At 40.7% G+C, this 13,327-nt stretch overlaps 1 protein-coding gene across 4 annotated transcripts in view; it reads right to left on the bottom strand.

Moving 5' to 3' along the window:
* Positions 1-13,327, bottom strand: part of GTF2E2 (general transcription factor IIE subunit 2) — a 77,762-nt gene that overhangs the window by 31,522 nt on the left and 32,913 nt on the right. For all 4 annotated transcript variants that reach the window (XM_072625493.1, XM_072625497.1, XM_072625495.1 and 1 more), the window contains exon 3: positions 10,936-11,027. In XM_072625493.1, coding sequence (XP_072481594.1) covers positions 10,936-11,027 — 92 coding nt within the window. The remainder of the gene's footprint in view (positions 1-10,935; positions 11,028-13,327) is intronic.

Raw genomic sequence — 13,327 nt, 5'->3', positions numbered from 1 at the left:
ACCCAAGAATATTTCCCCAGGAAAAATCCTGGAATAGGGGGATCAGCCAAAGGGGTAAACAGTCTCAGCCTGTGAGGCTAGGAAAATTGTGAAGGGGGTTTCCTCTTGCTGTGACTGAAGGGGACCAGTGCAGGACCAGAGCTGTCCCAGAGAGCCCCACCTCAACAAACCAGGAGGAGATCCGGAGCCCCAGGGGGGTGAAGCCTGTAAGTGCCACTACCAGGACCCCTCATGTGCCTTAGCACAGCCAGGGGAATCGGGAAGACACTAATGCAGACAGAGGTTCACCAACCACTGAACTTGCCGGTACTCCAGCTCAGGAGAGGAGACCTCCTCAAGTCAGGCCATCCCTCCCCCACACCTCACAGCAAGATCCGGGGTAACTCAGGGGATACACGGAAAGACTTCACAGGGCTTCTGCTCTGGCACACCAGCCAGCTCAGCAGCACCAGGTAAGCTGCAGCATTCTAGCTTCCAGCTGAAAGAACCAGAGACCACAATACAAAAAGTCTCAAGTTCTAAACACAAGAACTATGGGACAGAGCCCCCTGAACCTCAGAAGCAGAGATCCACTTTAAAAGCCAGGAAAAAGGCAATCATCTTGAGCAGAAAGCAAACCAGAAAAGAAAAGACCATAGAATCTGATGGGGACAAGGACCGAAACATGAATACTGAAGAGGTCAGCATTGAGACTACTCCCAACTAAAACCTCAGAAGGGAATATGAACTGCTCTCAAGCACAAAGAGCATTCTTGGAAGAGCTCAAGAAGGATTTTAAAAGCCAAATTAGAGAGAGGTAGCAGAAAAATTGGTCAATGATTTTAAAAATACGAAAAAAGAATTCATGGAAGAATTTAAAAAGAAAATTATGGACCAATTTCTCTAATGAATATAGATGCAAAAGTTTAAATAAGATATTAGCAAACAACTTATTACAAGAATAATATATTATGATCAGGCAGGATTTTTACCAGGAATGCAGGGCTGGTTCAATATTAGGAAAACTATCCCATTACTGATCATATCAAAAACAAAACTAACAGAAATCATATGATTATCTCAATAGATGCAGAAAAAGCTTCTGACAAAAAACAACACCCATTCCTATTGAAAACACTGGAGAGCATAGGAATAAATGGAGCCTTTCATAAAAAAAGAAGCAGTATCTACCTAAAATCATCAGCAAGCACCACACACAATGAGGACAAGCCAGATGCATTTCCAATAAGATCAGGGGTGAAACAAGGATGTCCATTATGACCACTGCTATTCAATTTGGTACTAGAAATGTTAGTTTTAGCAAGAAGAAAAAGAAATGGAAGGAATTAGAATTGGCAAAGAAGAAAGGAAGTTATCACTCTTTGCAGATAATATGATGATATACTTGAGAATCCTAGAGAAATCAAGTAAAGAACTACTTGAAATAATAAACAAAAGTTGCAGGTTACAAAATAAACCCACACTAATCATCTGTATTGCTGTATATAAGTAACAAAGCCCAACAGCAAGAGGTAGAAAGAGAAATCCCATTTAAAGCTACGGTAGCCACTGTAAAATATATGGGAGTCTACCTGCCAAAACAAACCAAGGGACTATATGAACATAATTACAAAACACTTTTCACACAAAGTCAGATCTAAATAAGTGGAAAACATCAGTTGCTGGTGGGTAGGCTGAGCTAATATAATAAAAATGACAATTCTACCTACATTGATTTACTTATTCAGTGCCATACTTATCAAACTACCAGAAATAATATTTCCTAGAGCTAGAAAAAATAATATCAAAATTCATCTGGAAGAACAAAAAGTCCAGAATTTCAAGGGAATTAATGAAAAGAAATGTTAGGGAAGGTGGCCTAGCCTTACTAGATCTCAAATTGTATTACAAAGCAGCAATCATCGAAACCACTTGGTACTGGCTAAGAAACAGAGGGGTAGAGAAGTGGAAAAGGCTAGGTACTCAAGAAACAGTAGTCAATGAATATAGCAATCTACTGTTTGATCAACCCAAGGACCCCAGCTTCTGGGATAAGAACTCACTGTTTGACAAAAACTGCTGGGAAAACTGGGTAACAGTATGGTGGAAACTAGGTATAGACCAATGTCTGACATTGTACACAAGAATAAGCTCCAAATGGGTACATGATCCAGGTATAAAGACTGATACTACAAACAAATTAGGGGAGCTTGTCAGATTTATGGAGAATGGAGGAATTTTTCACTGAACAAGAGACAGAGAACATCATGAAGTGAAAAATGGATAACTGATTACATTAAATTGAAAAGTTTTTGCACAAACAAACCCAATGCAACCAAGATTAGGAGGCAAGCAGAAAACTGGGAAAGAATTTGTGCAACTAGTGTCTGTGATAAAGGTCTCATTTCTAAAATATATACAGAACTGAGTCAAATGTACAACAATACAAGTCATTCCCCAATTGATAAATGGTCAAAGGATATGAACAGGGAGTTTTCAGAGGAAGAAATTAAAGAGATCTACAGTCATATGAAAAAATGCTTTAAATCACTACTAATTAGAGAGATGCAAATCAAAACAACTGAGGTACCACATCACAACTATCAGATTGGCTAACAAGACAAAACAGGAAGATGATAAATGTTGAAGAAGACGTGGGAGAGCTGGAACACTAATTCATTGTTGGTGGAGCTGGGAGCTCATCCAACCATCCTGGAGAGCAATTTGGAACTATGCCCAAAGGGCTACAAAAATGTGCATACCCTTTGACCCAGCGATATCATTTATAGGACTGTACTCCAAAGAAATCATAAAAATGAGAAAGGGTCCCACATGAAGAAAAATATAGCAGCTCTCTTTATGGTGACCCAAAACTGGAAATCAGTTGGGGAGTGGCTGAACAAGTTTTGGAATATGAATGTAATGGAACATTATTGTGCTATAAGAAATGATGAACAGGAAGACTTTAGAGAGGTCTGGAAAGACTTATGTGAACTGATGCTGAGTGAAAGAAGCAGAAGCAGAAAGAAGCAGAGCCAAAAGAGAATTTTGTACACAGCAACAACCAGTGTGTGAGGAATTTTTCTGGTAGACTTAGTCCTTCAAAGCAATGCAATGACTTAAAAAATTCCCACTAGACTCTTGAGGCAAAATGCCTTTCACATCCAGAGAAAGAACTATGGAATTGGATTGTAGAATGAAGCAGACCATTTTCTTTTGTTTTATGGTTTCTCCCATTCATTTAAAATCTTCGACTCAACATCACTAAGGTGAAAATGTATTTAATAGGAATGTATGTATAGAACCTATATGAGATTGCATGCTACCTCAGGGGAGGGAGGGGGAAAAAGTCTAAGCTATATGGAAGTGATTGTAGAAGAATGAAAACAAAATAATTTTTTAAAAAATGATGAACAGAAAAAAAAAAATGATGAACAGGAAGACTTCAGAGAGGCCTGGAAGGACCTATATGAACGGATGCTGAGTGAAATTAGAACCAGGAGATCATTGTACACAGTAACAACTACAGTGTGTGAGGAATTTTTCTGGTAGACTTAGCCATTCATAGCAATGCAAGGACCTAAAACATTTCCAAAAGACTGAGAAAAATTGCCATCCGCACTCAGAGAAAGAACTATGGAACTGGAATGCAGAATGAAGTAGAATATTTTCTCTTGTGTTATGTTTTGTTTGGATTTTTCTCATGGTTTCTCCCATTCATTTTAATTCTTCTATGCAATATGACTAATGTGCAAATGTGTTTAGTAAAAATGAATGTGTAGAACCTATAGAAGATAGCACGCCATTTCAGGGAGGGAGGGAAAAAAGTCTAAGATATATGGAAGTGACTGTAGAAAACTGAAAACAAATCAAATAATTTAATTAAACAAAAAAAGAATGTATGTGTAGAACCTATGTAAGATTGCACGCCATCTCCGGGAGGGAGGGGGGAGAAAATCTAAGTATTATGGAAGTGATTGTAGAAAACTGAAATTAATAAAAAAATAAATAAAAGGATTTCCTTCCACCCTATCTTCTTGTACTTTCTCCTCTCTTTGATCTCCTGTTAGAGAAAGTGGTAACACAGAAATGTAACCAAACCCAATACATAACCTAGAACTGAATTTAGCACCAGGCTTCTTCTGCTCCTGTCCCAGCCACCTGCCCCAGTCGGAGCAAATTCATTGGCAATCAGATGTCCTAACTTTCCCTCTGATCCCTACCTGTTGAGAATTCACACTCAGAAGCTCAAGTTTACTTTGCTTGTGACCTTCCCCTTCCTCTCCCCTCTGTCTGTCTTGTTCCCAAGGGACTTTAATGCATTTCTTCCCCAAACTCTGTGTGCACATATGCTCAGAGCTCCTCTCTGCCAGGTTCAGATAAGATGCCACCCCCTACCCCTGACTCTCTGCTCTGTAATTGTAGACTCCTGTTTTCCCCTAACCCATTTAGGAGAAATACCAAGTTCTCTCTCCCACACACACACACTTTTTTCTTTTGCAAATTTCTCCCTTGCTATGTTCCTTTTCCCTTCTCTTTTCTTTCTTCTTTTAATTCCATCAAAACCAAACAAAAGTGTTCATCTTTTTAAAGTCCCTCTGTAGCCCCTGAAGGCAAAAGGGTTGTGATGGGACATTTCTCTTTTGACTCCCTTACAGAATACACTTACTGGATCCTCTTTAGCACCACCTGGCTGCTCAAATACATTGACCTTTCCAGGTTTTCCTGATTTTTGTTGGCAGCACTTCAGTTACTCCTTAGCTCTCATCTTTTCATCAGGCAGGCTCCAAAATCCTTTACACTACTAATGGTCCATTTTCCCCCTGTTGGATTCTACTTGGTCTTACGGGTAAGTGATTCTTTCTAGGCTGCGTTCTGGAAGGGTAAACTCTGCCATGCATCAGGTGGTCCTGACTGTGGCTCTTTGGTACCTGAGCTCTCTCTCTGGCTGCTTAATTCTGGCCATGATGTTCCTGGGAGTTTTCCATCTGGAGATGCCCTGACATAGTCTTTCTATCTGACATCACCCTCTTATCCTAACAGAGCAGGCTAATTTTCCTTTAGGATTTCTTGATTTCTATTCAGGCTTTTTTGTCCCTTCTGCACCAGCTTTCCAGATCATTTATTATTGATACCTTACAATTCTCTGCAGTCTTCTTGTTCATCATTTCTTATAGCACAATAGTATTCCTCTTCTTCAGTCAAAAATTCTTCCCTTCTCCATAAATCTAATTAATACACTATTCCTTGCTCCTCCAAATTGTCCATAGTATCAATCTTTAGACCTAGATCGTGTACTCATTTGGACTTTATTGTGTACGGTGTCAGGCATAGATCTATGCCCAGTTTCCACCACACTGTTATCCAACTTTCCCAGCAATTTTTGTCAGACAATTAGTTCTTATCCCAGAAGCTGGAGTCCCTGGGTTGATCAAACAGTACATTGCTATATTCATTGCCTACTGTGTCTTGAGTACCTAGCCTATTCCACTTCTCTACCCTTCTGTTTCTTAGCCAGTACCAAGTGGTTTTGATAATTGCTGCTTTATAATGCAATTTGAGATCTGGTAGCACTGGGTCACCTTCCCTAGCATTCTTTTCGTTAGTCCCTTTGATATTCTGGACCTTTTGTTCTTCCAGACGAATTTTGATATTATTTTATCCAGCTCTAGAAAATAATTATCTGATAGTTTAATTGGTATGACACTAAATAAGTAAATTAATTTAGGTAGAATTGTCGTTTTTATTATATTGCCTCGGCCTGCCCACGAGCAACTGATGTTTTTCCACTTTAGGTCTGACTTTATTTGTGCGAAAAGTGTCTTGTAATTGTGTTCATATAGTCCCTGGGTTTGTTTTGGCAGGTAAACTCCCAAATATTTTAAAGTGTCTACCCTAGGTTTAAATGGGATTTCTCTTCTATCGCTTGCTGTTGGACTTTGTTACTTATAGGAATGCAGAAGATTTGTGCAGGTTGATTTTGTAACCTTCAACTTTGCCAAAGTTGTTTATTATTTCAAATAGGTTTTTTACTTCAATCTCTGAGATTCTCTAAGTATATCATCATATCATCTGCAAAGAGTGATAACTCAGTTTCTTCTTTGCCTATTCTAATTCCTTCAATTTCGTTATCTTGTCTAATTGCTACAGCTAACACTTCTAGTACCATATTGAGTAATAGTGGTGATAATGGACATCCTTGTTTCACCCCTGATCTTACTGGAAATGCATCTAGCTTATCTCCATTGCATATAATGCTTGCTGAAGGTTTTAGACAGATACTGCTTACTATTTTATGGAAAGTTCCCTTTATTCCTATGTTCTCCAGCGTTTTTAATAGGAATGGGTGTTGTATTTTGTCAAAAGCTTTTTCTGCATCTATTGAGATAATCATGTGGTTTCTGTTAGTTTTGTTGTTCATATGATCAATCATGCTAATAGTTTTCCTAATACTGAACCAGCCCTGCATTCCTGGTATGAATCCTACCTGATCATATGTATTATTCTCGTGATAAGATGCTGTATTGGTTTTGCTAAAATCTTACTTACAATTTTTGCATCTATATTCATTAGAGAAATTGGTCTATAATTTTATTTCTCTGGTTTGTCTCTTCCTGGGTGAGGCATCAAAATGATATTTGTATCATAAAAGTAATCTGGGAAGATGCCTTCTCCCCCAATTTTCAAAAATAGTCTATATAGCATTGGAATGAACTGCTCTTTAAGTGTTTGATAGAATTCACTTGTGAATCCATCCGGCCCTGGAGAATTTTCCTAGGGAGTTCACTGATGGTTTGTTCAATTTCTTTTTCTGAGAGGGGATTTCAACTTCCTCTTCTGTTAATCTGGGCAATCTCATCCATCTCATTTAGATTGTTGAATTTATGGGCATAAAGTTGGGCAAAGTAATTTCTAATTATTGTTTTAATTTCCTCCTCACTGGAGGTGAGTTCACCCCTTTGACTTTTTATATTAGTAATTTGGTTTTCTTCTTTTTTTAATCAAATTGACCAAAGGTTTATCAATTTTATTAGCTTTTTCACAAACCATTGGTTTTGTTTACTAGTTCAAAAGTTTTCTTAATTTCAATTTTATTAATCTCTCCTTTGGTTTTCAGTATTTCTAATTTGGCACTTGAGGATTTTCAATTTGTTCTTTTTCTACCTTTTTTCAGCTGCATGCCCAAGTCATTGATCTCCTCTTTCTCTATTTTATTTACGTAGGCATTCAAAGATATAAAACTTCCCTTAAGAACTGCTTTTGCAGTATCCCGTAAGATTTGGTAGGTTGTCTCATTATTGTCATTCTCTTGAATGAAGTTGTTGATTGTTTCTATGCTTTGTTGTTTAACCCACTCCTTCTTTAGGATTAGATTATTTAGTTTCCAATTAATTTTTGGTTTATATTTCCATGGCCTTTGATTATATATAATTTTTATTGCATTATGATCTGAGAAGGATGCATTGACTACCTCTGCCTTTCTGCACTGGATTGTGAGGTTTTTATGCCTGAGAACATGGTCAATTTTTGTATATGCCATGTACCACTGAGAAAAAGGAATATTCCTTTCTATTCCCATTCAATTTTCTCCAGAGATCTATCATAGCTACCTTATCCAGAGTTTTATTTACCTCCTTAACCTCTTTCTTATTTATTTTGAGGTTAGATTTATCAAGTTCAGAGAGGGGGAGGTTGAGGTCCCCCACTACTATAGTTTTGCTGTCAATTTTTTCCTTTAACTCCCCCAACCCCTCCTCTAAGAATCTGGATGCTATACCACTTGGAGCACACATATTTAGTAATGATACTGCTTCATTGTCTGTGGTGTCCTTTAGCAGGATATAGTTTCCTTTCTTATCTCTTTTGATTAGATCTATTTCTGCTTTTGCTTTGTCTGAGATTAGGATTGCTACCCCTGCTTCTCTTACATCAGCTGAAGCACAATATAAAATGCTCCAACCTTTTACCTTTACTCTGTGTGTATCTCCCCATTTCAAATGTGTTTCTTGTAAGCAACATATTGTTGGATTACGGCTTTTAATGCATTCTGCTATCCATCTCCGTTTTATGGGAGAGTTCATTCCATTCACATTCACAGTTATGATTACAATCTGTGTATTTCCCTCCATTCTCTTTCCCACCATTTGTGCTTTTAGTTCTCCCATCTCCCTTCCCCTCCTCAATAGTTTTCACCACCACCTCCTGCAGTCTTCCCTTTCTTCTGTTAGCTCCCCTCCCTTTTACTCCACTTTACCCTTACTACTTCTTCCCTCCCATTTAACTTCCCCTCCCCTTTCTTCCCCCTTCTCCTCCTACTGCCTATAGAGCTAATTAGAATTATATACTTAATTAAGTTTATTGTTCCCTCCTTGAACCAAATCAGAAGAGTACCTCTCAAACAATGCTCATCTCCCTCCCCTCCTTCCCTCTACTATAATTTTGTACTTCTTCCTGTGATGTCATTTACCATTTTCTGCTTCCTCCTTTTCACATCTTCTGTTGCAGTCCCTTTGCATGCTTAAATCATATTTTTATCATCACGTCATTTACTTTATACCCATTCTCTCTATGTATATCCCTTTTATATTTCATAATAGATGTACAATTCTCAAGATTAACAGGTATCATCTTCCCTTATAGGGAGGGAAACAGTTTGCCCAAATCGAGTAATAAATTTTTTTATTTTTTTCCCTCCATTTATCTTTTTATGCCTCTCTTGAGACTTGCTTTTGAAGACTGAATTTTCTATTGTGTTCTGGCCTTTCTGTCAGGAGGGTCTGGAAATCCCTTTCTTCGTTGAATGACCATCTCCTTGCCTGAAATGTTATGCTGAACTTTGCTGGGTAATTGATCCTTAGTTGTAGCCCCAGCTCCTTTGCCTTACGGAACATTGGATTCCAATTCCTTTGATCGTTTACTGTAGAAGTTGCAAGGTCCTGTGTGATCCTAACTGTAGTTCCTCAATATCTGAATGGTTTCTTCCTGGCTGCCTGTAGTATTTTCTCCTTCACTTGGTAGTTCTGGAATTTGGAAACGATATTTCCTGGGGTTTTTAGTTGGGGATCCCTTTCGGGAGGTGAATGGTGGATCCTTTCGATGACTGTTTTGCCCTCTGGATCTAGCACTTGTGGGCAGTTTTCCTTGATGATTTCTTGGAAGAGGTGTTTCTTATCCAAGGACAACCAACAGTTACTGCCACTGTCCAAGGTCACCTACTGAATCTCTGCCTCACTTGTTCTATTTTCTTTCTCTTCCAATGGTGACTGGGGCTTTCAGTATTGGACTATAAGCTAGTTGGAGGATTTCTACACTATCAGTTAATCAAGAGACCACCAAAGGATTGTGATTCCTGTTCTCTTCTTCCTTCCCACCCCTTCTCAAAACATCTGCATAAAGACTGTAATAGAACTGCTGAGGTCACCGAGAGACAGCGTGTGTGTGCGTGTATCTGCGTGTGCGTGTGTCTGTGTAAAGATAAGATGGTCCAGGACAGAGCCGTGGGGTCACACTCACAGAGAGGGTCCATGACATGGAACATGCCCAAGCAAATGACATTGTCAGAGAATAAAGAGAAGAAGCAAGGACAGGTGGGTCATGAAAACCCAGGGAGGAGGGAGCATCCCCAAGGGGTCAGACAGTGACTAAACAGCATCAAAGCTGCTGGACGATGAGAAAGGATGAGGAATGAGGATCAGCCGTCCCCCCAGGAGGTGATGGGCCACAAAGCTCCCCACACCTGCATCAGCAAAACCCTGATTCTTACCAGACTGAATAAAGATCTGTATTGTAAGGAACTGCAGTGAGTGATATCTCCCACCCCACAACTGCACAGTCAACCAGAAGTCCATGGACAACAGAAAAGGGGACTCCAAAGCAAAGTGAGTGTCAGTGTGACTAGGGACAAGCGCAGCCTGCAAAGCTCACTCGCTCCAGAGGTAGCGAGAGCAGAGGGAATGATCCTCAGGCCCAGGAGTGACAGCACCAAGGGCAGTGAGGGAAGGGGGAGGAGCCTCCTGATTTGATGAATTTTCACTGGTTGACCCCTCCCTCCTTAATTGCAGGCCTCCTTCAAGTCTCTGGTAAAATCTCATTTTCTTTGAGGAGTGTTTCCCAGGTCTCCTGTCTTCCCTTGGCAATTATCTCCAATTTCTCACACGTTACATATTTATACACATACATACATATGGAGAGACATATCTTATTTGTATGTAGTTATCTGCACACTGTCTTCTTGTTTTTCTTGTTTCTTATTTTAGCGATGATGATGCCACAAAAAATGACAGAGATAACATTTTTTAAAAGGCAAAGAAGAGAACTGAAGGAGCACAAACAAACAAGACAGTTTTGAAAGTTAAGTGCACATTTTATTACAAACTTTTTTTAAAAAAGCAAAAAGGATGAAATGGAGATTCACACTTCCCTGGATAATCCTTTTTGTGTTCTGCTCTAAGTGCATATGGAAATACTCTTTGTTAGTGCTTCAATTCAGAATTTTAAAAACGTTTTCTGGAAAGCAAAAGAGAAGGATAAGGACTGAGAAGAGGCAACCCTGGGTCACCACTTGAGAGATGCCTAGTAACTAGTGGCAGAAGCTGAATTCGAATCCAGACCCAACATTCTCTCCTCTGCACTAGCCACCCCAGATAACCCGTACTAACCTCAGGCATGGGGGACTCAATCCACCAAGCAAACCTGAAATGACATTCACATCTCTAGCACCTACCCCAGAGCCCTGGCATCTGGCAGGCTCAACACCTGCTGGTCCAGGGATTAAAAGATCCAACTTAACTCCAAGGGGAAATTCTCAGTTTTAAAATGAGTTATGATCAATTTAGGAACAATGTTCTCAAGACGAGAAGTAAAAAAAAAACCAACCCAACAAAACCAACTATAAACGTCGCTTTTCCAACAAAGTGCCTGAGTACCTTGGCACGCCCCGCTGTTATTATTTAGTACCTTCATGTAATTTACAATCTTTGCAAGAACTCCAAATTTGTATCCTGAGCCTCCGGAAAGGGCTTTGAAGTTAAAGGATCCATTACTGTGATCTGTAAGAGAAAAAAAGAAGACATTTTCTAAACACCTTCATGATGGTTCATGTTTTTAACTTGGTGTGACTTCTAAACAGCTACAGAGAGCTGAACCTCCTTCCCTAGCCCCACCAGGAAAAGATTTTTATGTGAGTGTCTGTTCCTCACTAAATCCAGCCCATAAAATGTTGGTAACAAAAATCTAATACAATTCACTAAGGGACCAAAACGTAGATTTCCAAACAGTCAGTAATCTCAAAGTAATCCATTTGGCTTGGAGTTTTATGCTGTCACTTTTCTTTTTGGCAGGAGGACTTCCAAGGGGAAACAGCCAGGGAGAAACTCAGTAAGACCAGCTCCTACAGGGTCCATCCTTTTTGACTGCTGAGTTAATCAGGCCCTGAGGGGTAAAGGAATTTGCCCAGGGCCACACATGCAGCCATCATCAAGGGTCAGAGGAGTGACCTGACTCAGGCTGGGTCTTCCTGATTTCAAGGCCAGGCACAGCTGCTGCCTCTGTCTCCCTGGGAGGAGCGCTCCCCCAATTCACGAGGAACGAAAAGTAGCTGTTTAGAAGCTCCCCCAACACCTCGTCAGCCTCCCTTCACCACACTCCTACACACTACGGTATGAATCTCAGAATCTCACATAACAATGGATACGGGAGGGCTGGGGAGGAAAAGTCATAATTGCTAGTCGAAGTACACATCCTACTCATATACTCCTACACCATGCTAACCTCCCATACTGACTACAGGAAGGCAGTGGGGGAAGAGAATTCATAACTGCTGATCAGAGCGTGCATTCTACTCACAGGGCATCACTTAGTCCACTGCAGGGAGGGAGGCAGCTCACAAAAAGAAAACAATCAACTCATTTGCCTCTTGCTTAGTAACATGGGAACACCAAAGCACCAACTCCAACGGAGCACTTGAAAAGGGTCCCAAAACTAAAGCAAGAAAGACTGGAAGGAGACTTGAGGAGAATGCAGCCAGCACGAGCTGCAGCGTCACCAGGAGCGGCTCACCCTGGAGTGGGAGCAGCTCACCCTGGAGTGGGAGCAGCCCCAGTGACACTTGGGAGCCAGGACACACTAGCGCCTGCCTTTCCCTGGTCTCCCAGGTCACTTCTCTCGGTGCATTCAATAACAACCAGCATGGCCTCTGCTGGAACAGCTGCTTACTAAAGAGTACAGGCCCCTTTCTCTGAGCTAAGGGACCATAACCAGATCTCATGAGAGAGGAACGGAACTGTGATAACACACGTAAAATTCTCCCCTACGGAGCTAGAGAACACTGCAAACCATTGCACCACCCTGGATTAACTTGGCAGGACTGTGAAAGTACTTTATGTACAAACACAATATGCTTCTTTCTATATTCCAAATCTCTTTGCTTAACCAAGTGCCTTCAGAAGCACACCAGGTTAGTTTGGAGGGAATGATCAGAGAAAACAAGAGGGCACAGCAGCACCCGCAGGATCAAACAGCCACCTAGCAATTCCAAGGGTCTGGGGCTTGGGGCACAAGGCTGCTCACCTCCCATGCTCTGCCCAAGACAGCTGGCCTCTGCCCTTCAGCACCACCAGGGGCAATATTCCTTTATACACAAGCACTAGGGAGGACAACTTCGGTAAAATTAACATCCACCAAAGAAAACACCGTAATTAAGCCAGAGAAGAAAGGACTCCTAGGGGAAAAGGGATTTTACCTCGGTGATTCAAACCAGTCATTGGGTCTGTTTCTATTTCAGGTCACTTCCTTTAATGAATGAGAACTCTGACACCCAAAGAGTTTAAGTGACTCATTTTGGGTCATCCTGACAGTGTGTCTAAGGTGGGATTCAAGCCTTCCAGACGCCAAGGAGACATTTCTATGCTCACCTCTCGCTACAATCAAGCCAAGTTATCAGCATTGATCAAGTGAGTGCTTAGGATGTGCCAGGTGTTGTGCTAAGCCCCAGGGATACAAAGAAAGGTGAAGAGAGACAAACTAGACCGCTCCAGAGGGAAAGAGATAATCCTGAGCAGCCCGAATCTTCAGCTTTCTCCCCTTTCTTGGCCAGTGCATCTTCCAGTCTCCTCAGAAATAATTAAGTCACTGATTCAACACTATTATTCCTATTGATTAAAGAAGAAAAGAGAACAAAAGGAAACCCTTAGTTCTCCAACAAAGCCCCAGAGTAGAGAAGCTTTTAAATTTAAACTCCCCCTGCCACACACAACGCTATTCTAGCAGCCATCTGCGGGTTTTCTCTTTTGCTTTAAATCTCAAATCAGTTTGAACTTTGTGGCTACAACACCTGACCTTTGGGAGAGAA

Source organism: Notamacropus eugenii, chromosome 7 (assembly GCF_028372415.1).
Source record: "Notamacropus eugenii isolate mMacEug1 chromosome 7, mMacEug1.pri_v2, whole genome shotgun sequence".
Taxonomy (NCBI): domain Eukaryota; kingdom Metazoa; phylum Chordata; class Mammalia; order Diprotodontia; family Macropodidae; genus Notamacropus; species Notamacropus eugenii.
Note: the sequence above shows the minus strand (reverse complement) of the source record. Positions and strands in the feature narration are given on the sequence as shown.